Here is a 25,515-nt window from a genome sequence, read left to right on the forward strand (position 1 = left end):
ATTGTTTAGATCATATATGTATGTGTGCTGTATATATTTATTATGTATATATAAATACACACACATGCATGTATATATTTCAGAAAAATAGGTTATGTTTATATATTAAATATATTTATTTATAATATAAATTTAATGAATATAAATATAGACATGTAAATGCATGTAAATATTATCAAAATAAATACTGTATGTGTGTGTATTTATATATACATAATAAATATACACAGAACACACACATATATTGTTCAAACAAAAACGTTTAATTTGTATGCGATTAATCGCGATTAATCGTTTGACAACACTACTAATTACCACTGAATCGTGTCAGCCTACATATGTATGAAGACATATATGTCACTGACTTACTGTTGTATCAACATAAATTGATACAACAGCAATAAATATGTTGATATTATAAATACAAGCAGGCAGCTTTCATATGTAACACTTGAAGAACTGCTTGACTTGAAATGCAGGAAACCTCGTCACATGATTCACTTGACAACAAAAGTGACATACTGCATGGGACAACATGCCATTTAACCTCTGACCTGTTTGAAAGCATGACCCTCTTAAAAAGGAAACCTGGATGAGCAATGATTGTTGAACGGTTGCTTCAGGATGCTTCCTCTGTTTTTAGACAGTCCAAACAGAGAATAACCTTTTCCAAACTGGAATATCCTCCATGACTGAACATGCCTTGAACATTTTTCAAGTTCTTCTGGCGATCACAGATGACAGGGCCCTCGGTCTTAAAACAATTATTGTAGTGGTTGAGGGAAAATAACTTATCCCTTTGACATCACAGTTGGCTTTATCTCATTCAGTTAAACGACCTCAGGGGGTTTCTAAATCCGTTTTTACATCAACAAACAAACCAGATCACCCTTTCTAATGGCAGACGAATCACTTAAGATGTTCTTAGATAGACAGAACCATTGATAGATAGATAGATAGATAGATAGATAGATAGATAGATAGATAGATAGATAGATAGATAGATATATAGATAGATAGATAGATAGATAGATAGATAGATAGATAGATAGATAGATAGATAGATAGATAGATAGATAGATAGATAGATAGAGAATGCTATCAAAGAACTTAATCATAACCTTGTCTTCCAAAGCATATTGATTTTTAGATGGATCCGTCCAGTCCATAAATACTGTCCTCATCACGTCAGATCATCTGAATGGTTGACTTGTTGAGGTGTGTGTTCTCCACAGAGGTGGAAGTGGGTTGGTACAGCTCGATTTGGCCTGCTGGGTTTTTGGAAATGGATGTTTTGAACAGGGAGTTTCTGGAAGCTATGAAGCTGGTCTTGCACAGCGCCCCCCACAGGAAGCGCAGAACCGAGGGGCTGAGGATGATGAAGACCCAGGGGTCGATGATGGAGTTTACCGAGAGGAACCGCAGAGCTATGAGATCAGTCTTGTTGCTGCCTCTAGACTTTCCCATGGAGTTGATGTACACGCGGATCTAGAGAGAAGAAGAAGGTAATTCAGAAGTGTAATCCATCCTTAACCACACATGGCACTTTGACAGATGATGCTGTCATAGGCACTGATTGTTCCGAGCACAGTAAGATTTACCAAAGAAAGCAGAGAAGCATGAAGACACATATCTGTTTTCAATAAATCATATATCAAATGTCAAGCTGGAAAAAAGGATATTTATTTTTCAGCACAAAATAGCAACAACTGCAGATCTGAATGCTGCTCAGACTAGATGAATTAAGTTCGCTTTAATAGAGAGAATGATCAATATAGATAGATAGATAGATAGATAGATAGATAGATAGATAGATAGATAGATAGATAGATAGATAGACAGATAGATAGATAGATAGATAGATAGATAGATAGATAGATAGATAGATAGATAGATAGATAGATAGATAGATAGATAGATAGATAGATAGATTCCTTAAAATGCTCATTTTAAAAGTCTATAAAATAAAAATAATTGACTATTATTAATAATTAATCACAGTTTCTACATATCACAGATAAGCAGCATGTAAAATAATCGTGTTGTGTAACAGCTGCTAGCAGTAACTGTAATGAAAGCATTGTGGAGAGATATCTGGAGCCTCTGTATACACTGTCTGGTCCAAAGTATAGTTTTGCATTTATGATTTTAATAATTCATGTCCTTTTCCACATCCCACAAATCATAGCCAGTCGGTTAAGTGAGAAACCATTATAGTTGTTGATATGAGACTCAGTGCTCATTTATCAATATTAATGACAGCATGGATGTGTTTCATCTCACGCACAAGATAATGTGCACAAATGGCATTACTCCTCATCAGCGAGTTATTACTCTAAAATTACAGATAAGACTTTAAAAAGCAAGAAACTTATCAGTCGTTTTCCCCATTGATTCCAATTTAAGGAGCTTTTGCTTTTAGTAAGATTTCAGCTATAACTGAATGAGACAATTAAGTGGGCACATAAGATTTTGGGTGTGCATTGAACAACTCAAAAACATAAACATAACCACGACACAGTCTGACAAAGCTTGGGTTTGTGTTTTCTGTCAACCATGGAAGCAGAAATATAATCCGCTTTCTAGATGTCTTCATCTTGGACTTCCCATCAATGAGTCATGAGGTCATTTTAAAAACTTTAGATAATTTCACAGTTTATTCGCATAAAAATAACAGACACATAACAGAGCAGAAATGATTCATATTATTTTCCTATTTTTCTAACTTTGTTTACTTCTGCACATAATCTTTCATGACAAAAGTCTTGGTTTTGCTTTATTCCTCTATCAAACACAAAAGTGCAGATTTACTTAAGAAGTTATATTTTGACTAATACTTTTGTTTGGTCAGGAAAACTATTTTTGCACACCATTAAGTATGATGAAAGTATTATGAAATTCTCATGTGCTGCGTTTCATCAAACTGGAATCATAAAGCTGTGATCATCTCTTTGCATGTTAAGATATTTTCTTCCATCCGGTTTTAACATGCAGAGACCACCGAAAGTCAGTCAAAAAACTGAACGCTGATACTAAAACATTTTTTGAATTCTTTTTAGTCAGTGCAAATGAGTATTATCATGAAATATGACGATTTTGATTATGCCTAACCTTTTATCAGACTGGAGCCGTATATCACTGCATTTAGCTAGTACCCCGTCTCACAAATTTAGTCAGAGGGCTGCTGGGATGTGAAATTATATTACTTGTAATTTATGCTGAAATTCAATTGTCCTTTATAAACTCAATTCAAACCAGTGAATCAGCAATACATTTGCAATGAGCTCTGAGTCATAATGAGCCACTGTAATACTTTATTATTCTTTCACCTACTGTTAATTATCATTTGTAAATAATTAACATGGGTAGCATTATTCCAGATCACTGAAGGGTGAGGGTGTTTGAGTCTGGTTTCAGCAAGACTTTATAAAACAACATCAGTTTGTCAACACCAAGAGTGTTTGTGTGTGACAACCACAGTCTAACTGATTTTCACAAGAATTAATACACTCCAAGAAAAAAACACTGCAGCTATCTAAATCACACACTGGAAGTTACTGTTTATACACAAGCTCTGTGGGAGATGAAAGGATTATGGAAGCATGTCATGTGCCACCAAGATCAGCTGTAGTGTCTTTTTCAAAATGCTAAATGCTTTCATGCACTGGTAAAGTTCTCTGGCATTTGGTATCATGAATACCAGCTTCTCCAAGACGGGTCAAAACCTCATTATTTTTATCACCATTTCTCTCTGACAATGAACTAAATATGTGGTTACTTAGAAACCCTAACATCCCCATGCCCAGTGACACGAACTATAAAATGCAAGCATCCATGATGTTCTTTGCTTTTGATTTATTTTGTCCAATTCTAACCAGCTGGTTGTACATCTTGTTCTTTTAACAGGCTCATGCGGCAAACAGTGCAAGCAGTGTAATATCTGTTTTCTTAAACCTCAAATCAAAAGACAAAAACAAATAAAATAAACAATAGTTATATTTTAGAAATATTCTTCAGCTACAATTAATTCAGCTACGATTTTTCTTTTAAGCCAAAAAATCATTAGGATATTAAGTAAAGATCATGTTCCATGAAGATATTTAGAAAATTTCCTACCGTAAATATATCAATACTTAATATTTGATTAGTAATATGCATTGCTAAGAACTTAATTTGGACAACTTTAAAGGCGATTTTGTCAGTATTTTGATTTTTTTGCACCCTCAGATTCCAGATTTTCAAATAATTGTATCTCGGCCAAATATTGTCATATCATAACAAACCATACATCAGTGGAAAGCTGATGATGTATTAATCAATTGACCCTTATGACTGGTTTTGTGGTCAATTGCAGGGTCATAAATATATAAATAAAAAAATATAATTCTAGTGTAATTTATTGCCGTTAAATTATATTTAATATCTATATTAACATCTGTATTAATTGTTTTATTCAAGTCAATTATTCAACCAATTAATCAATTATTATTTAAAATAACTAAATGAACCTACATTTTTATGGGATAGATCAAGTAGAAATAGCTCTTGTGTAATTTACTTGTGTAATTAATTTATATTAATATTAAGTAGTTTAATCTTTTTTTTATTATTATTTTTTATAGAATGTTTTTATATGTTTTTTTTATTACATTTGGCAAAGTTCAATAAATGCATCCTGGGCTTGTAAATAAAATCACTTTTCTTTATCCTAATAATATACTGTAAGTCTTACCATTAATGGCAGGGAACAAATGACAAATATGACTGTCATGAAGATCAGGAGAATGAGATGCTCCACCTCCTCTGCCCATGAGAAGTACCTCCTGTCCCTTTTACTCCGGGTCTGCACTGATCCTCGGTTCAATTTGCGCCTCCGGTACATTAACACCAGATGGTAAACTACAAAACAGTTGCATGCCACTATAACTATAACAATGAGCAGCATCACAGTGGCATAAACGTTGGCATACGCCCGGTCCTCAATCCCCTCTGGATTCATGGCAATAAAACACCACGTCCCGGGACAGTATTGCACATATTTCCCAAAGCCTGCAAATGGCATTAAGCAAAATAAAAAGCAGACGAGATAAATGCAAGGGATGGTGATGTATCCGCAGCGTTTGGTGACATGCCTCCCGTAGTAGTACGGGTACCCGATGGAGAGGCACCTCTCCAGTGCCATGGTGAGGAGGATGGAGAGCGTTGCCAGACTGAAGAAAGTCATGGCAAATCCGAAATATTCACACACTGAACGAGTCTCGCTCAGCCCAACCAGTGTGGTGTTGGTTAAGTATGCAGTCTGCACCAGGGGACTGATCAAGCAGGTTCCCATTAGATCCATAATGACCAGCGTAGTCACCAGCAAATGGAACAGAGACTGTCTCTGCCGGTTCTTCTCTTTCCTCCTGCGGAACTCCAGGAGAACCAACGCAGCCAGGTTCCCGAGAACTCCAGCTGCAAACATCATCGCGCTGATGGCCGGGCCACCGTTCTGCTCCACGCTCACACTTTCAGTACAGTTTTGTTTTTCTGTGCCCATTACTGACAGAGATGTGCTGACACTCTTGTTGTAGATCTTCTTAGAACTTCTTCTCAAAGTTCCCCAAGCTTCCTAGAATTAGCTTAGGTTGGCATGATTGAAAGCAAACTCTACATTAGAAAAACTGCATTTAGTCCGTGTTTCTTGTCTAGAATGGTTCACCAAAGTAAAGGAATGGAGTTTATCAGTGTAAGCATGGTGTGCTCCAAAAAACAGATCCATACAAGTATTTCAGTGCCTCTGGAGTCAGACAGACTTGCCTCTTTGCCTGCCCCATGCTCTCAGAGGCAAAGAGGCAGTTGGAGAATGTAGTGTGAGCCATGAGTTCCTCCGCTGAATGAGCCGTTGACTGGTGAAACAACGTCATTGTCTTGACCCCACCCTCCACACACTCACACACACACTCACACACACTGATGCAGACACAGCAATGAGAAATTTGAGCTTCCTTAAAACCTTGTGTTCCCTTGAGACTTTATTTCCTGATTGTTTGTGGTCCCAAAGTGCTCTGTGCAGTGTGTGTCCAAATAAATAATATTATTAAAATAGCTATTCTAATACTAAAAAATGAGCTTGAATGAGTCTCTTAAAGGTTACATGTGATATAAGTAATTAAATTTGCCTTTATGAAAGAATGAGCTTTAAAATGCCCTCTGATTAAACAATGAGCACTATTCGTGAAATGTCCAATAACTAAATAATAATCAAATAAACGTATTTGTTCTTGAGTTCTCAAAAGAAATTAAATTAAAGAATCCTAAAAGTTATAGTGGTTTCCTTAAAAATATTAGCAGCGCAACTGTTTTCAACATAGTTAATCATAAGAAATGTTTCTTAAGCACCAAATCAGCATATTAGAATGATTTATATTTTGGGACCTTTTGGAAATGGCCCATGAAAGTTTATCTTCATACCCAACAGCTCAGTTGGCATCTTCCCAATTTATAATTTCTGCGGTCATCTTTTCTTTATATTTGCATAATTAAACCCACTTCCACTTGCTATAACAGAGGTTTGTGAGAGCAGAAAGTTTCCATGGCGTTAAGGTTGTGCATGTACATATCTGAGCTCACAACATGCTGCTACACGTCTTGCCAGAAGGGAATTTTGTGCTTTTTTACTTTAGGGCTTCCTGGTCCTTTCTGTGCAATGTTTTATTATTTGATAACACACCATTTACAATAAAATTTTCTTCAATATACTACCTTGTTTTAAATGTTTTGTTCATATTATTAACTATGTAGGCATATTTCCGCCCAAGTAACTATTTTTTCCTTGATTGTGAAACTTCTGTTAGGCCTGCTGTGGCAGTGATGGCTGTATTTGTAGAGCTCTCCTGAGTCCTGCACCATATTGTCTGATGTTAATAAGCATATGTAAATACACTGAATGGTTACAGCACAAATAGCTTGTTATGCTCACACTGACAGGCCAAGCATGGTTATGAACATGTCGTGAAACTTGAAACGTCTGGATCAGATTCACTGAAATTGAGGAACATCACAGGAACATCAGGACAAGATCAAATTCCAGTTACGTTAAAAGACATGTCCACTAACAAAACCATAAAACAAGGAAGCCTTTTTGTACAATTTATAATTATAGGATGAATAAATGAACCAGACAAGTCACTTAAAACAAAAGCATTTGAACAATAGAGGAGTGTTAAGAGAAGTTTTATTTGCAATAAAAAAAACCCGGAATACTTTTACGGGGTTACTCATTAATCCAGGCGTTAATAGTAAGGTTTGGTGTTATTTGTTTTCATCCTGCGCCCTCTATATTTCAAATAAGGTACTGATACACACACACACACACACATATATATATGTGAAGTGAAGTGACTTACTGCCAAGTATGGTGACCCATACTCGGAATTCGTGCTCTGCATTTAACCCATCCAAAGTGCACACACACAGCAGTGAACACACACACACAGCAGTGAACACACACACACAGCAGTGAACACACACCCGGAGCAGTGGGCAGCCATTTATGCTGCGGCGCCCGGGGAGCAGTTGGGGGTTCGGTGCCTTGCTCAAGGGCACCTCAGTCGTGGTATTGAGGGTGGAGAGAGCACTGGACATTCACTCCCCCCACCTACAATCCCTGCCGGCCCGAGACTCGAACCCGCAACCTTTGGATTACAAGTCCGACTCTCTAACCATTAGGCCACGACTTCCCACATATATATATTTTTTTTCTTTGTTTTTTAACACACACACGTTTGAATAAATAAAAAATAAATAAATATATATATATAAAAAGTAAAAAAAAGTAATATATATATATATATATATATATATATATATATATATATTTATTTATTTTTTATTTATTCAAACGTGTGTGTGTTAAAAAACAAAGAAAAAAAATATATATCTATAAATTATTTTTATTTTTTTTTACTTTTATTCAACAAGGATACATTAAATTGATCACATATGACGGTAAATGCATTTATAATGTTACAAAAGATTTCTTTTTCAAAAACATGCTGTTTATCTGACCTTAATAGTTTAGTTAGGTTGGTGTTATTTGTTTTCATCCTGCGCCCTCTATATTTCAAATAAGGTACTGATATATATATATATATATATATATATAAACAAAAAACAAAACAAAAAAATAATAATAATAATAAATATATATATATATTTACAAGGGTGCATTAAATTGATCACAAATGATAATGATAGCATTTATAATGTTACAAAAGATTTATTTTTCAAATACATGCTGTTTATCTGACCTTTCTTAAATTAAAATAATAATAATAATAATAATAATGAAAATACGAAACAGCACAACTGTTTTCTTATAATAATAAAAATAAATGTTTTTTTGAGCACCAAATCAGCAAAGGATCATGTGATCACTGAAGACTAGAGTAATGGCTGCTGAGAATTCAGCTTTGTTATCACAGGCATATTTTTTTATGGCATATAGAAAACAGTTGTTTGTAATTGTAATTATGTTACAATATTACCATTTTTACTATATATTTGATCAAATAAATCTTACCAACCCAAACTTTTGAACATTATTGGGTATTAAATCAAATGACCTCAAATGTGATCTTTTGTCATTGCTTGAACTGTTTGACAAACATGTGTTTAGGAAAGTGCTGTGGTGGTGTTTGGTGTTATTTAGTGATCCGAGAGAAGATAAAATCCAAATGGCATTTCACCCTTATTTGCCTTTTGCCCTGTTGGACACTAAACATCTTTTGTTCGTAGTCAAACAAGTGTCCTGGATACTGCTTTAATTTATTTGTGTAATAATTATTTCAGTTAGTAAGCATGAAAAATTTACAAAGCAAATAATTAAAAAATAAAATGTAATTGATTGTTTTTATTTCTTTTATTTAAATGTTTACATTTATTTATTTATTTACTCTTGGTTTAAAGACTTTAAGCACGTTTAAGCACAACTCAGAAATATCCTCTTGTTCTAGACTTTATGATTTGTGCCACAGACCTCCAAACGTTATTTATTTATTTAGTTAGTTACCCAATTTTCAAATTCGTTGTCCCTATTCCAACAGTGTCCAAAATTCATATAGAAATAGCCTCTAGATGGCACCACAAACAAGAAAGAGATTGTAAGTAGTTTTCAAGATGAATGAACAACAGCGAAATGTGTCAAAAATAAGAAATCATTTACACAATATATGCCTCATACACAAAGGAAAGAAGGTGTATTATGCAGTATTCACAATGCAAATGCGAACACAATAGTAATTGAACTAAAAAACGAGCAGTGTGAATATTCACAGTCTGAGCCTCAGCAGTGATTTGTGACACTCATCCATTTGTTATCCAGTATTTACACTTAAATTGATTAAAGACTGAATAATTGGATTAGCCTAAAGCAATCTTAAAGCTAGACTCAGCAAAAACAGGAAAAGTGATTATTAAAGGATATTTTATAGCTACGTTTCTATAAAATAAAACTTAAATATAATATAACACCTACATTTTATGATATATTTGATATATAATATAAATTATATAACACCGAAACTGTATTTATCTATTTTATAAGAATTATATAAGAAGGCATTCATTTAAATAGAATTCCTAATAAATTTCGCTATTAAAAACATATTTTTCCCTCAAAGTATCTTCTTTTATGAATGTAATGATATGCAGATGGTGTCCCGTGTGTCACCCGTCAGCCAATCAGCTTCCGCGTGTCCCCCCTCCTCCAGTTCAAAGCATGCATCACAATCTTCCCAGCTTCATGCTCAACATCAGCGCGCACTCAACTCATTCAAACTGAGTGTGCCGCATGAATGCAAGCTGTATGTGTACCAACTGTTCATTAAAATGACCTGGGACAAAATAACAGTCTTATTTTTACAACTTTCATGGACAGTTCAGCATGTCACAGCCATTCACAGACATGACATCTATCCATATGGGATGTTTTACGGCGATGTTGCTCTGCAAGAAGGAGACGATGAGACTTCTAAAGTGATCACGCTCACCAAACCCATGTTCTTCTATGAAGCGTCCTTCAATAACTTATATGTGAGTACATTGCTGTTGTTGCTGCTTTGCCTTTATTTGCCTTAAAAAATATCATATCCCTCTGGGAATATGAATAAAACTGTATAAAATGTCATTGCTATGTTGTATGAAATTCAATTTTTATTTAATGTCTGCATAACTTGTATTAAGAAAGTAAGAATGTCATTCCTTCTTTTTTTCAGAATTTAAAAATTTAAATACAATAGTTCTTTTATCATTAATTAAATTCAAAGTGGTTAAAAACCTTAAACGGGCTTATTGCTATAAGTTGTAACTCTGGTTTTATACTAATTATAAGAATTTGACTCCAAAATTAGATAATTATAGACATTTCTCATTCTTTTTTGTGTCAGCTGGCCACCAATGGAATCATCTCAACTCAGGATCTTCCCATGGAGAAGCAGTATGTAGATGACGGCTTCCCCACTGACTTCCCTGTCATCGCCCCCTTCCTGGCGGACATTGACACCAGCAAAGGAAAAGGATCCATCTTCTACCGGCAGACGGAGTCTCCTACTGTGCTGAAGCGGGCGGAAGTGGATGTCAAGAGAGGCTTTCCAGATGCCACGTTCACCCCAACCCATGCCTTTATCGCCACCTGGGAGAATGTGTCTGCTTATGAGGAGGTCACCCGCAGCTCCAACCCATCCAATCGGGTAAGAGAACTTCTTAGAGCGGTACTAAATGTGACCCTGGACCACAAAACCAGTCATAAGGGTCAATTTTTCAAAATTGAGATTTATACATCATCTGAAAGCTAAATAAGCTTTCTATTGATGTATGGTTTGTTAGGATAGAACAATATTTGGCTGAGATACAACTATTTGAAAATCTGGAATCTGAGGGTGCAAAAAAATCAAAAATTGAGAAAATCGCCTTTAAAGTTGTCCAAATGAAGTTCTTAGCAATGCATATTACTAATCAAAAATGAAGTTTTGATATATTTACAGTACAAAATTTGCCAAATATCTTCATGGAACATGATCTTTACTTAATATCCTAATGATTTTTGGCATAAAAGAAAAATCAATCATTTTGACCCATACAATGTATTTTTGGCTATTACTACAAATATACCCCAGCGAATGTGACCCTGGAGGTCTGGCTTGGGGTTATCAAAGCTGGTCATCTGTGGTCTGTCCTAATCTCAGGCCTAGAGGGTGTCTGAACATACAATAGTGTCTCCCACTTACCTGCTAATCTATCCCAAAGCTTTTAATTTTACCTGCCGTTCACATGAACAATTGGTGGGATCGAATTGCTCCTAATTGTCCATGTCACCACAGTGATTAGTGATTAAGTCTTCTCAACACCTCACATACCACAAATGCTTGGGAATGTTTTAGATGATTAAAGCCACGGCGGTTCTCAGGGGTCTGATGGGCTTTTTGAATCCAGTACAGTACATTACCTGAATGTGCTTGATGTCTTAACAACTGTACAAGTGCAAACAAAAATGTCCTAAAATCAAACATTTATTTCTATTAATATTGTCTATTAATATAATAAAATATTGTAATATAATAAAGATGATATTTAATAATACAGTAAAATATAACAAAATAAATTTAAATTGTTTTTAGTGTAACATTTAAAAAAATGGCAATCCTAGTTTATTTGCTATGCCAATTATACATAATTTTATGGTGCATTTTATTTGCATTTAGCACTGATTTTCTCTAATATCCATCAGAATAGCTCTGCAATCCGTTATGAGTCACGATCCACCAGTTGCAGTTGCTTTATAGTTTTTGACACAAAATCTGATGGTAAATTGTGAAGTGGACACTAGTGCAGTAAGACTTTTATTCAGCAGGGACACGTTAAATCATCAAAAGTGACAGTAAAGACAACTGAAATGTTAATTACATGCTGTTCTTTTGAACTTTCTATTCATTGAAGAATCCTAAAACAATAATGGTTTGCATTTTTTTTAACCACTACATTCTAACAATATTTTACAGTATTGCTGTTTTACTATATTTTTGATTAAATAAATGCAGCCTTGGTGAGCATAAGAGATAAATGTTTCAAAAATATTATAAAAAAGTCTTACCGACCCCGGACAGTCATGTACGTATGTGCTGTCAAATATTTATAGGCTCAAAAGCCCGTTTTGTGTTGTATATAATGTCACAAAAGAATACTTAAGTGTATTAGTTCAGCGATGTTACAGGAGTCTACAGTTGTTGGTGTGTAAGTGGGGTGATTTCAGCTGAGATGGAACTGAATGATGTATTTGGTGTATTCTTATGGGCATTAATGAATGGGTCATTCTTCAAGCCTCTAATGCACATTCGGCTCTCTCGTTAAGACAGCTGAGCAGAAACAGCTGCACCGCTCATGAAGTATTATCATTTGTTATTCATTGGTTCCGGAAGCAGCATTTCTTCTCTTGTTTGGGCTGCATAAGGCCATGTTCATGTTTGTATTCTCAGAGTAAATATAATCAGGAATATACTCTATGGCACTGGCTCACAACTGGTGGATGTTCTGATAGACTTGCAGAGAAAGAACAATGTTAAATGCAAATAATAAAAGCCACTATTAAAGTATGTATTACATGTTACAATATTTATCATCACAGTCAAAGCTAAATGTCACAAAGAATATACTAAATACGAGTGTGGCATTTAAGCTGTCATAAAAATAGATCATCCACATTTAGATGTTTAATACTTGTGATAAATTGGCTCAATACTATTGGCCTCGTGCTGTTTGGCTCATGCAGGGTCACGGGGTGAAAAGTCAAACCGCAGTCATCTTTCTTGACTAAAGAGTTGCATGCTTTCAGAACTGTTTACTATCTTAAGCAATGTTTGCTTACTAAATTTGACTTGATTGCAAAGCCAAAGGGCTTGTTTGAAGAAAGCACATCCTTGAGTTGATTTACTACGTTTCCGTTTAGTCTCTCCACAGAGAGTTTGCTGAAGCTCAGGGGGTCTAAATGGTGAAATCTCTGGATGATATCTTATGTTTGCCTTTGGGATTTAAACCACTTTATCTAGTCTTGTGTCTCCTCCAGTCCACCACATGTCTGTCTGTCTGCAGACATCTCATAGATAGAAGAAGTAGGAGCTTATGGATGTGATATTTCATGAAAGGAATTTCATTCAATTTTAAAGTATTCGATTTCTTTTTTCATTTAAAGTACTTTATTGGCACAATTCTATTTACGTACAGTATTGGCAAATAATTATGCACAAAACAAGTTATGAGATAAAAGATAGATAGAAATGTACAATAGAACAATAAAAATAAAAAGGGAAAAAATGAATCAAAATAAATAAATAAACAAACAGGCCAAAAGTTTGGAATGATTATGATTTTCTTTAATGTTTTTAAAGGCTGCAAGACTGCATTTATTTGATCCAAAATACAGTAAAACAGTAATAGTGTAAATTATTGTTGAATAATGTTGAAGTTTTAGTTTTGGTAATATTAACCATCTCAAGTCCATAGACCCCTTCATTGTGGGGTCCTAATTTTTCTTTTGGTACTATAACCTCTTTAAACAATCTTGTTTATGGGTGTGTTTCTACACTGCTTCGAGGCAGTGTGGTGCTGCAATTAGGAGTTTGAAGCTGAAGGCAGCAGGGTTGGGTGAGGGGATCCAGGAGTGATGCATGCTGGGGAATGAGGCAGCCCGAGGCTCTCTGAAAGCCAGATGCCTCATTGTCTCTCTCGAATTGGGGGGTTGTTTCGTGGAGGTGATGGCTCCTCTCCGGGACAGCTTGGATTACTAAACACAGGAGAGGAATTTCACACACATCCTCGGTGTGTTTACGTGAGAGACTGGAAAGGGGGAAGGGCTTCTTAATATCTGTGTTGAAACGTCATTAGGATGTCTTGCTAGAAAAGCTTATACTTAAGGGGATAGCCCACCCAAAAATGAAAATCCGGTCATCATTTAGGTCTATTCACCCTCAAACCTGTACGAGTTATTTTTCTACAAAACAAAAAGAAGATATTTTGAAGAATGTGGGTAACCAAACAGTTTCGGTTCCCATTGACTTTTTGTCCATACAGTGGTCAATCTTAAGTCAAATGGAACAAATTAAAACTGTTTGTTTACCAACATTCTTTAGAATATCTTCTTTTATGAAAGAAATAATGGTGGTACAGTATGGAACAATGTGAGCATGAGTGATGACAGAAGTTGATTTTTTGGGTGTACTATCCCTTTAAATCAACATAAAATTGATATTTATATATTTATTTATAAATAAATCCTTATTTATATATCGTATTTCACTTGGAAATATGTTAAATTGCGGTTGAAACAAAGCTGAAATAAAATAAAATAAAAATATTAGATGAAAAAATAAATAAATTAAAGCTAAGTAGAAATATTTAAATATAAATAAAACTAATAGAAATGACAAAAGTGTAACAAAATGACTTGAGCTATAATTCACATGAAAAAAATACATATAAACACACATACACACACATATATATATATATATATATTAAAGCTAATTCAGAATACTAATGCATACTGTAACAGTATATAAATAATACTAAAATAACTTGACATGGCCAAGGGTGAAACTAGGCTCCTAAAATGTTTTTAGTGATCTGTTAAATGCAGTAAAACTAGGTGTGAACAACAACAAAAGGGGGCAAGAGACGGCACTGAGGCACATTTGGTGGGCTTGTAAAATCAGTGAAGTTGTTAGAAACACCATATTTGGAAGCTCTAGATGGTAGAGGTTTTCACGACTGATTTACGATATACAGAAAACAAATCTCTTTTAGAGACCACTTTGTCCAAAAGTAAGGAGAAGGAAGTTAAGTAAACTATTTTAGATAGATTTACAGTATATAATGGAATATTTACAGGTGATATGTTTTGAAGGTTTTATTACCTTCTAAAGTGCTGCACAGATTCTGGAGTAATGGTCTTCTCTCTTCAAGGTAAACACATTCCAAGTGGTGCTTGCATACAATGAGAAGGATACTTATGCACTCTTCCTATATCCTGAGGATGGCCTGCAGTTTTTTGGGACACGGCCCAAAGAATCTTACAATGTGGAAATTGAGCTTCCAGCTCGTGTGGGCTTCACCAGAGGAGAGCTGTCCTTCCTCTTCTTTTCCCGGACAGACGGGCCATACTACAGCGTCACCAGCGACGAGCAGTCCGTCAAAAACCTTTATCAGTAAGCATCAGAGGAATTACCATTTTAAAATGGGGCTTTGTTCAAATAAAAACACTTTTTCTTTTAGAAATAATACAAAAATGTTATTATATTACATTTACATTACATTTACATTTATTCATTTAGCTGACGCTTTTATCCAAAGCGACTTACAATTGCTATATATGTCAGAGGTCGCACGCCTCTGGAGCAACTAGGGGTTAAGTGTCTTGCTCAGGGACACATTGGTGTCTCACAGTGGATTCGAACCCGGGTCCCTAACACCAAAGGCATGTGTCTTATCCACCGCGCCATCACCACCCCCCAATTTTATTATTTGATTGTTATTAAATGTTATTAATTAGTGTTTTCCAAAAATAAAAATCTAATGTAACATAAACATTTTATTTATACACTACCGTACCGTGCTTACCAAGGCTGTATTTATGTAATAAAAATTTAAAAAACTCTCAAAATAAAAGTGTTTTTACAATATGAAATTGTACTTTACTGTTTTCTACTTTAATATATTTTAAGATGTAATTTATTGATGTGGTGGCAAAGCTGAATTATCAGCAGTCATTACTTTTACCTTCAGGATGTGCATTGGATGCTGAATTATATTATAAATATTACAAACAGTTGTGGTGAATTTTGTGAAAACCATGATGCATTTTTGTTCAAGTTGAAAAAAATGCATTTATTTGAAAATTTTTGAAAATGTTTTTTGTAACATTATAAGTATCTTTATTGTCATTTTTAACCAATTTAATGCATCTTTGCTGAAAACAAAACTAAAACAATACAATCTTTTTTATACTAAATTTGATATACATTTATGAATTTATATGAATAATATTGCATATTTTATATTATATTGTAAATTTAGATATATTATATTATATTATAAAATAAAAACAGTAATTTAAAGAGTTTTCTTTGATTAATTTTTAAATAAATTTGAATTGCCATGATTAAAATGATAATTCTATAATTTAATATTACAACTCTCTTCAGAAAAGGAAACATAGGAGAACGTGGAGTTTGGCTCTTCCACATTGGAAACAGATATTCCTTCCAGAATGTCGTTCCTGCACAGCATGAGGCTGTTTTCACCAAAGCTCCCCCAGTCCTGGATGCTGTGTTCCCTGATGAAGACTATACAGACACAGATGAGGAAGAGTATGATCCCATCGATCCTGACTTCCAAGATCCCACCACAACGGAGTTTCTTGAGCCAGAGCAGGACTCCTCAATACTGGAGCGTCTCAACCAGGAGGTGCCCCTTGGTCAGTCTCCCCCTCAGCCCTCAGAGTCTGGTCCAGGTGAGTTTCCTCAGCCGGATCACCATAATCTCCCCCCGGAGGACGTGACCCAGCCCCAGCGGCCATTACCAAAGCACGCAATTCTGCAGGTGTACCCGAACCATATGAAGGACGTCCCACCTTCTGGTGGTCAAGTGTTCAGTGTTGAGGAGAAAGTGGACTTTGACTCTGGAGGTGAGAGTAGAATGATTGTGATCCATAATCAATACTGATATATATCGAATGAACCCTTGCTAAGCGCCGCCCCCTAAAAATGTTACTGACCAATTGTACTTTAGCAACTGTTGCCATCTGCCATCTCTGACAGACTTTTGCCTATTTCTAATGTATGTTAATTATTATGTTAAACTGTACATGGGCATGCATGCACGTATTATTATTATAAGTCTGTCTTTTTTTAATGCATTACTTCGATTCATACATTATTTGATTCAGTATTGTGACTTCCTATTATTCAGTATTATCTATCAAAACAATCCAGAGAGAACTCAAGACCTATGAGTTAACCTATGACTTATGACTTTGACTTTACTAGCCTATTTAAGAACAATTTGTCTCTCTTTCCGCTCTCTCCTGCAGTCATCCATTACTCAACCGATAATAAAGAGACATGTGAGCGCTACCAGCAGCAGTGCAGTCAGAACGCACGCTGCACAGACTATTCCAGCGGCTTCTGCTGTCACTGCAACTCAGGGTTCTACGGCAACGGCCGCCACTGCCTGCCAAACGGTAAGACTGGGGCGGGAATGCTGTAAAAAGAGCCGATGTAAAAGCTACACATAACATGACCTTGTTCTGAAAGTACGAACAACATTCACAGTACATCTGTGGGGATATAATACCAGTGTTTCTCTTTCCAACACACCATTTTAAGAGTAAATATGTATATTTTTGTAACACAGGAATTTGTAGATAAAATTTTGAGTTTTTTATTTACAGTTATTTCCTGTCAAACTTGGTCTCTTACTGACTGCTTCACTTGCATGCCGAGTGGCCGCTAATTGTCTGTAATTGGCGAACGCTTGTGTTAACTGGCTGCGGTAATACCCACAACTTATTCCACAGTCTTTTTATTAAGAGTTGTGGCTTCCACATCAATTTTGTGGGAGGTTTTATGTTGGAAACACTTGATCTTTTGGAAAACCTGAGTGGATTTCCCTAGTGAATCATTCAGCGGCCCTCATGGGGCTTGAGAGACAGGATCTTTTCAAGACAATGACATCACATTGGCCTTGTATGACTGTAATTTACCTGTGAACATCGACTCCATGCTTATGTGTGAAAGAAATCTTGAGCCCTGTTTCAAAGTCAAGTCTGGCTTGTGCTGAATGACAGACATTTGTGTTTGAGAGAAAATATTCAGTGGAGAAGCTTCCTCAGCTGTTGGATATGCATGTGTATACAGTAGGAGCTTTGTGTGGCCGGTGAGGGAGGTGGTGTAGAGGGGAAACTATCCAAAACCACTCTGAAATAGCAAGTAACTGGACTGGAGAAACTGGAGAAATTGTAGCTTTTGAGAGCAGCTTGTAGATTAAAGAAATAGTTCACCCCAAAATGGTTTTATTGTTCGTAACAAAACCTTGCCAAACCCCTAACTTCCGAACTAGCCTAAAATACTTTATCCCTTCAGCACTCTATTTTTTTTAATGAATTTCAGCACATTTAATTACTTGCAAACGATCATTATAAGTTCTTTTTTTTTATTTTATCTCCATCTTGTCCTCAGGTGCTCCTCATCGTGTGAATGGAAAGGTCAGAGGGACTTTACTGGTGGGTGGCACAGCAGTGCAGCTGGACAGCATCGACCTGCACGCCTACATCGTGGTGGGTGACGGACGAGCGTACACTGCTATCAGTGAGGTCCCAGAGCTGGTGGGCTGGGCCCTCATGCCCGTGGCCCCCATTGGAGGTCTGTTTGGTTGGCTCTTCGCCCTGGAGCTGCCAAACAGCCTTAATGGCTTCAGTATCACCGGTGAGGCCGTCATGTTCTCATTTTCTACTTCTTTTATGGGGTGGAATGTTTGTTAAACATATGGCCTCCTGCTGAGAGATTTTAGGCTTAGAGGTTTTGTTCTCGCTAATAGAGTCCCACAAGGGCTTTGCTCGTCTGATATGTACTCAACCACTTCCCCTAATTTAAGTCAGGTGCTCCATTATATAATATGTTTTCACTTTGTATGAAAAGCCTGTTTTTTTTTTTGTTTTTTTGAAAAACACCTGAATGTTCATCAAGCACCATTATAAGGGTCACGGCCCCCATCTGGATCTTATTTTGTGATATTTGTTTGCAGTAAAATGAGTGAGTAACAACACTGCTCTTTAACGACCTTTAATCATGTTGAAAACCAACATTTCTGTTTCGCAGGTGCCGAATTCACTCACCGTGCTGATGTGACCTTCTATCCCGGTAACCAGCGTCTCAGCATCGTCCAGACAGCTACAGGTTTGGATACCCAGAACCACCTCAATGTGGACACTCATATACAGGGCAGTGTTCCCTTCATCCCTCCTGGTGCCACGGTGCAGATGGAGCCATTTAAGGACACCTACCATTATTATCCTTCATGTAAGTTCTGGAGGAAGAATTTGGGGAATAAATATATCTGTACATCTTTGTTTCATGACCCTTATTCAATTTCAGAGTGTTTTTGATGTATGGTTTGTTAGGATAGGACAATATCTGGCTGAGATACAACTATTTGAAAATCTTTTAAATATTGAGAAAATCGCCTTTAAAGTTGTCCAAATTAAGTCCTTAGCAATGCATATTACTAATCAAAAATTACGTTTTAATATATATACGGTAGGAAATTTACAAAATATCTTCATGGAACATGATCTTTACTTAATATCCTAATGATTTTTGGCATAAAAGAAAAATCGATAATTTTGACCCATACAATGTATTTTTGGCTGTTGTTACATATACCCGTCCTACTGATGACTGGTTTTGTGGTCCAGGATCACACATAGCAACAAATTAAGGACAATTATTCAGAAGTTCAGGAAGGTCAGTATGAATTAAAAAAAAGAAAGAAATTTTGTGTTCAGCAACGATGCACTAAATTGATTAAAAGTTACAGTAAAGACATTTATAATGTCACAAAAGATTTCTGTTTCAAATAAATGCTTTTCTTTTGAACTTGAAAAAAAGAATCCTAAAAATATTGTATCACAGTTTCCTTAAAAATATTAAACAGCAAAACAGTTTTCAATATAGATAATAAGTAATGTTTCTTGAGCACCGAATCAGCATATTTGAATAAATTCTGAAAGATCATGTGACACTAAAGATTATTTTTACATTTTAATAATGTTTTATAATATTACTGTTTCACTGTATTTTTGATCAAATACATTTCTTGGTGTGCATAAAAAATGTTTCAAAAACAAAATATTTTTTATCAACCCCAAACTTTTATGGTATAAGTTAATGGACTTGTGGAGAATAGATTAGTTATAAAAAAAAAAGAAAAGAAAATGTAAGCTAAAAAAAGAAAGATCTTGTCGTCTCCCGTCTCCTCTACTTCCTTTCACGGGAAGCTGTGTCTGATCTTGATGCACCCTAAATAAAAGCTGTTCTCATGTTGCTGAACATGAGGTTGCTTAACAATCAAATCCTGTGGGATTTTGGGCCAAAGTTTGCTGTGAATTGCTTTCCTCTAAACTCTTGCCTTTTTTCCTGTTCTCAGTGATTACCTCCACATCCGTGCGTGAGTTTACAGTCGTGTCAGCTGAAAACGGAGAAGAGACCCACACTTTCCAGGTCAAACAGAACATCACATACAGGGACTGCTCTCACGGGCCCCGCAACGGACTGGAGACCCTGGAACTAAGAATGGAGCGAATATTTGTTATGTATGTCAAAGAAGAGCGCATCCTTCGATACGCCATCACCAACAAGATCGGCCCTCTTGGAGGTAGGCTGCCAGCATATGGAATGAATACCCTGATGGAAACATTAAGATTGCTGGTCACTATTTTACAGTATGTTGTTATCATTTTGATGTGAATGTGCTAATGTCCCAGTCAAAGTCAGGATGAAATGAAAGTAGCAACAGATCTTTTCTTCCGTATTGTGACGTGCATTCAAAAATATAGGACAGGCATTTGTTTTTTGCATCAGTCGTTGATTGGATGTTGAGATGTGGGCGTGTATGTGAACTATAAGGGGCGGGGTTTAAGCAGACTAAATGTTTGGAGAAGTCCAGCACATGTTACCAGAGAGAGGTCTATCATTTGTGCATGGATTAATTGTTTATAATAAGATCTATAGCATGCATTTAGAAAATAGATAGGCTAAATTTTGACTTTGTGTTTACTTTAACTAGCATAGTAAAATGTCCATGGCCAACCAGCTTCACCAACTATGCTGGCGAACACCATAATTATCCTGGTCCATCTGCTAGACCAGCACTTACCAATATATACCAGTTTGGAATTTTTTTTAGCATTTGCATTTTTTAGCTTGGAAACATAAGTATGAGATTTCTAAAACAACATTTTTATTTTTACTAATTTGTTGGTCTCAAAAAACACTGGGTTCAGGCTACTTTTATTTATTTTTTTTAATGAGGGTTAGCATATCTTTTAACCGTGGATTGCAAAGCCAAAAGTATTTTGTTTAGCAGCAGACAACCAATTGTAAAGTGCCTCAATTCTTGCCTAATTAATTATTCAGGAGCTTTGTGTAGTTACAGAAAGGTTCATATGCCGAGCTTGTATTTTTTTTTTGTTGTTGTTGTTGTATTTGCTTTGTTTTTGTTCAGAAGCTGATTTACATTGTGGCACTTTCACCATTCAACAAGCAGTTATTTCAAAGTTTTTCAGACTCATTAATATACAAATAAGAACGTTAAGAAATATTTCTGAAACATTTTTCAGAATTTTCAGGACCTGACTTCAGAACTAAATTTTGAAACCTAACTACCCATGACTAATTACTATCCCAGGGTGAACTATGTGAAGCATGTTACAAGATAACCCAGGATTATATAAACTCAGGATCTGGAATTACACCAGCTTTACAGTTTCAAGTGTGGGAAAAGCACATCTTTTGTTTTATTTTGATGCCGTCTGCATAAAACATTCCTTACTTATTCTCCCAATATATGGCCTCCTGCTCGTCCTTCGTTTAGACCGACCCTCATTTTTGGCATAGTTTCTTTATTAACATGCTGACTGAATTGGCAATGAGATGTCTGGCTCTCACACAGGACTTACATTGGCTTGAGTTCAGCTGCCTTCCCATCATGCAAAATAGGAGGTCTAAGATGACCACCCCGAACCACCTGCTGCTTTCTACCACAGCCCGGCATTAGACAGCAGACCCAGGGGCTGGAGAGAGAGGAGGACTGCACTTTAAATTTACTATGTCTGTGAAGTGAGCCTGTGGCATTTTACAAGGCTTTGTGTGTGCAGTTTGTAACGAATCCCTTTATCCAGCGAGTTCCCTTAAGGAGTAAATCAAACGTTTCTTTTTTAGCCCCTCGATTTGTGACCTTGTAAGGCTATGTAGTTCCCAAAAAAGGATTTAGTGGGACGACGGTGGTTTGTATGGCCCTCTGGTTCCTGGCTGGTGCTGTAAATGTTGACTTTAGGATGATAAGTGGGGCTGGGATGAGCATATCACCAGCTGTGTTGTATCTAGTCAGTGGGCCGAATAAGATCCAGTTTCCTAGAGTTGCACAATCGTCAAAACCTGATGTGACCTTGCTTTCGTTCGCAATGGATTGCAAGTTTATATGTGAAGGTAGAGCATCCCTGCATTGCATCATAATGAATGTACTCTTCACCATTAGATGATAAACACATAATTGATAAACATGATAAACATTACCTTTATCGTTATCTAATGCACACTTGAAGTTAATCTTGTAATCTTTAGCCAATCTCAAAAATTAATAATTGTTTTTGTTTTCATACTATACATTATAATGTTGTGATTGTCAAATTCACTTGTGGCATTTAAAATATGTGATTTTAATGTTTTTAATCAATCCATTTTTTTTTTTACAAATTGGATTATGGATAATAAAGTCCATAATTGTATTTTATTTTATAGGAACTAGTTGCTGGATTTTATGACAAAGAGTAAGATGAACTGTGGTTCGTCACCTAATAAGCCAGATCATGCGGTCTTAAAGTGTTTAGTATTTAGTGAGTAAAATCTCCTCCAGATGTTGAAATATAGCCTAGATAGTGAGGGTGATGAATCTCATACTGCTGTTATTATTATGTTCACTCAGATAAAGTATTCATAATGGGGTGGTGGGTAGAGGAATAGTTGCTGAGTGATGTTGTGGGAACAGAAGGACACCCCAGAATCCCTGAACCAAAGAGAGCTATGCATGGTCTCTGGCCGAGGCTGGAAAACACAGCTGTCACTGTCTGTCCAGTGTGTCCGGCACAACTGACGTATGGTAGTTAGACCAGTGCTGACACACGCTTATATGTGACCGTATATCATGTCATTATGGTCCTGCTGACTGTGAATATAAAGAGCTGGATCTCAGTTCTCAGTCATTTCAGAGCAGCTGTTAGTGTTTAATGTGGTTGATGATGTTTTTTCCCACAACCTGGGCTGATGGAATTCATTCAGGGCAAAGTTGGTTCTCTAGGTGGCCGTCTTGGTAACACCCTAGAATCTTGTCTCTCGTCATGCAAATACAACTCTTATCTATGCCTGCAAGTTTTACATTTTGTCAGTTCATGCATTCCATGGGAATCAAACCTATGACCTTGGCATTGTTAGCACCATGATCTAATGTTTGAGCTACAGGAATGCTTGAAACAATGTAATCACGCATACATCGATGATATGATTCATTCTGCTTCTTCTGCACCAAATCAAACTGTATTTTCCAGACTGGTTAAACTAATTTCTAGGAAAAAGAGGAATATCTCTAGTTTACCTGAAAGTTAAAACTTCTATTCTGGCACCACCATTATTTAATTTAATTTTTATTTATTTAATTTGATTTTTTTTTGTTTAGTTTAATTTTCTTTTTCTTTTTGTATTTATTTTATTTATTTATTTTTATTTTTACATGAAGAATTATGCTCAAACACAAGAACCTGATTCTGTTGATATCAAAGCTTTAATTACCCACAGTGCAGGTTAACATAAAATAACTTCTACATTCATAAATGATCACTTCAGATAAATAAACATTATATACAGGACTGAAAGAAAATATTCAACTTTTTAAGACTAATTAACCATGAACATTTCAAATGTAGAACCATAGGGAACATTTTTATGCTTAAGCTGACCAACATTTTTTAGTAGCATGGATTGATGTCGGTCTAGAAACATGTCTTGTGTAAATCAAATTATACTTGAGTTTTAGGTTTGATTAGATGAGTCTGTAGAACAATGATGGTCAGTGTGTTAAGTCATTCAATCACATTCTGTTTCTTCTGGCACAAGTCCTAACACCTTTAATGGGCCTGAGCTCCAAAACCCCCCATCACACACTCTTGAGATAAGTATTGTTGTGTGAACTACACGAGGAGTGTTTCTCTCCAATTTGGGACAGCAGTTTCCCACCTGGTCCATCCATCCCCTTCGTTTTCCTCAAAGTCTTGTATTAACCAGCTCTCCACCCCGCTGGTGTGCCACGGTCCCTTTAATTAGCACAAAGTTTAAAAGAACCCCCCGACCCACTTTGCCAACGTTTGTTCTGTAGTTTCTCTCCACTTTTCCCCCTCCCCTGTGGAGTCACTTTAAAGGGGACCGTCTTTCTCGTTCTCTCTCACAAACAAAAGTCTTCCTGTCTGCCTTTGATAATAGGCCAAATTGGTCCCAGGCCCGGGGTGAGGAAATCAAGCTGTTTTTAATGTGAGATAAGTAGGCGTTGGGTGGGGGTGAAGGTGGTCCGCATGGCCCAAGGGCCCCAACAATGGGTCCCTGATGGTAGGCCGTATGGGTAAGAGCACAATGAAGTCCTGTTGTCTTGGAGTAAGAGGTTTGGTAATGTCACTCATAGTTTTAGTAATGGTGTGAACCACCCTGAGTTTTACGACCCTTTTAAAGGTGTTGTGTTTTCCAGGTCAAGTACTTCCAAGGTCAAATTTAAAGACCATTTGAAATCGTATAGGTTTGTCGGGAAGCAAAGTGTTCACACCTCTCCATATGTCAACACCTTTGAATGCATGTTTATCACAAAGACCCTCATTACCATTAAGGTTTGTGGATTTATAACTTCGCTCAGAATAGTCATGTCTGTTGAATTCCCTCTGGCTGTGATGGTTGTAGTAGTAAAGTTCCCTCCGTTTTTTTTATTTAGTCATTTTTTAATGAAGCCTCCACTCAGGATGCTGATTTTGGCTGGAGGTTTTAAAACATCTGCAGTAACTCACTCATCAGTGAGTCACATTTCCAGTGCATGTTCCGCATTGGTGAGTTAGTTTAATATCTTGAATAAACAGTAATGCAATCGATCGGTATTATAAACTGGCACAACTCACTATACACAGAGATTCTGAAAGGGGATTTTTGCAGCGATGCCATAGAAGAACCTATTTTGGTTCCCTCAATAATCTTTCGGTAAACATTTCAAGGAATAGTTCACCTAAAAATGAAAATTTGCTCTCCCTCCGGACCTCTAAGATGCAAACGAGTTTGTTTCTTCATCAGAACAGATTATGAGAAAGTTAGCATGATTTGGCTGCCAGTATTTTTATTTTTCATCAGCTGGAAAAATTTGTTCTGAAAGTGATTCCAACAACATCGTTCCTCTGTGTCATTATCATTATCGATACGATGAGGACTTCCTTATTCTCATAGGATTAATAATTATTAAAAACTTTATTGTTATCATCCTTGGTGTGAACGTGCCTTAAAGGGATAGTTCACCCAAAAATGAAAATTCTGTCATCATTTACTCACCCTCAAGTAGTTCCAAACCTGTATGAACGTCTTTGTTCTGCCAAACACAATGCAAGATATTTTGAAGAAAGTTTGTAACCAG

At 36.2% G+C, this 25,515-nt stretch overlaps 2 protein-coding genes across 3 annotated transcripts in view; one reads left to right on the forward strand and one right to left on the reverse strand.

The window, feature by feature from the left end:
- Positions 1 to 1,188: 1,188 nt before the first annotated feature.
- On the reverse strand, positions 1,189 to 5,539 carry LOC306886530 (prostaglandin E2 receptor EP2 subtype-like; the record flags this gene model as incomplete). The annotated part of the gene is made up of 2 exons (XM_079443716.1): positions 1,189 to 1,488; positions 4,733 to 5,539. 2 exons carry the CDS (start codon positions 5,537 to 5,539, stop codon positions 1,189 to 1,191), a joined length of 1,107 nt encoding a protein of 368 aa, XP_079299842.1.
- Positions 5,540 to 9,818: 4,279 nt separating this feature from the next.
- The window catches only part of LOC306886499 (nidogen-2-like), a 41,020-nt gene continuing 25,323 nt past the window's right edge, over positions 9,819 to 25,515 (forward strand). The window contains exons 1-8 of one of the 2 annotated variants that reach the window (XM_079443643.1): positions 9,819 to 10,074; positions 10,428 to 10,730; positions 14,995 to 15,236; positions 16,233 to 16,714; positions 17,120 to 17,269; positions 18,267 to 18,512; positions 18,906 to 19,106; positions 20,233 to 20,460. In XM_079443643.1, coding sequence (XP_079299769.1) covers positions 9,871 to 10,074; positions 10,428 to 10,730; positions 14,995 to 15,236; positions 16,233 to 16,714; positions 17,120 to 17,269; positions 18,267 to 18,512; positions 18,906 to 19,106; positions 20,233 to 20,460 — 2,056 coding nt within the window. In that variant the 5' untranslated portion in view covers positions 9,819 to 9,870. The remainder of the gene's footprint in view (positions 10,075 to 10,427; positions 10,731 to 14,994; positions 15,237 to 16,232; positions 16,715 to 17,119; positions 17,270 to 18,266; positions 18,513 to 18,905; positions 19,107 to 20,232; positions 20,461 to 25,515) is intronic. The other variant, XM_079443642.1, reaches the window with a different exon arrangement.

This window comes from Barbus barbus (genome assembly GCF_936440315.1).
Source record: "Barbus barbus genome assembly, chromosome: 20".
NCBI classification, from domain to species: Eukaryota; Metazoa; Chordata; class Actinopteri; order Cypriniformes; family Cyprinidae; genus Barbus; species Barbus barbus.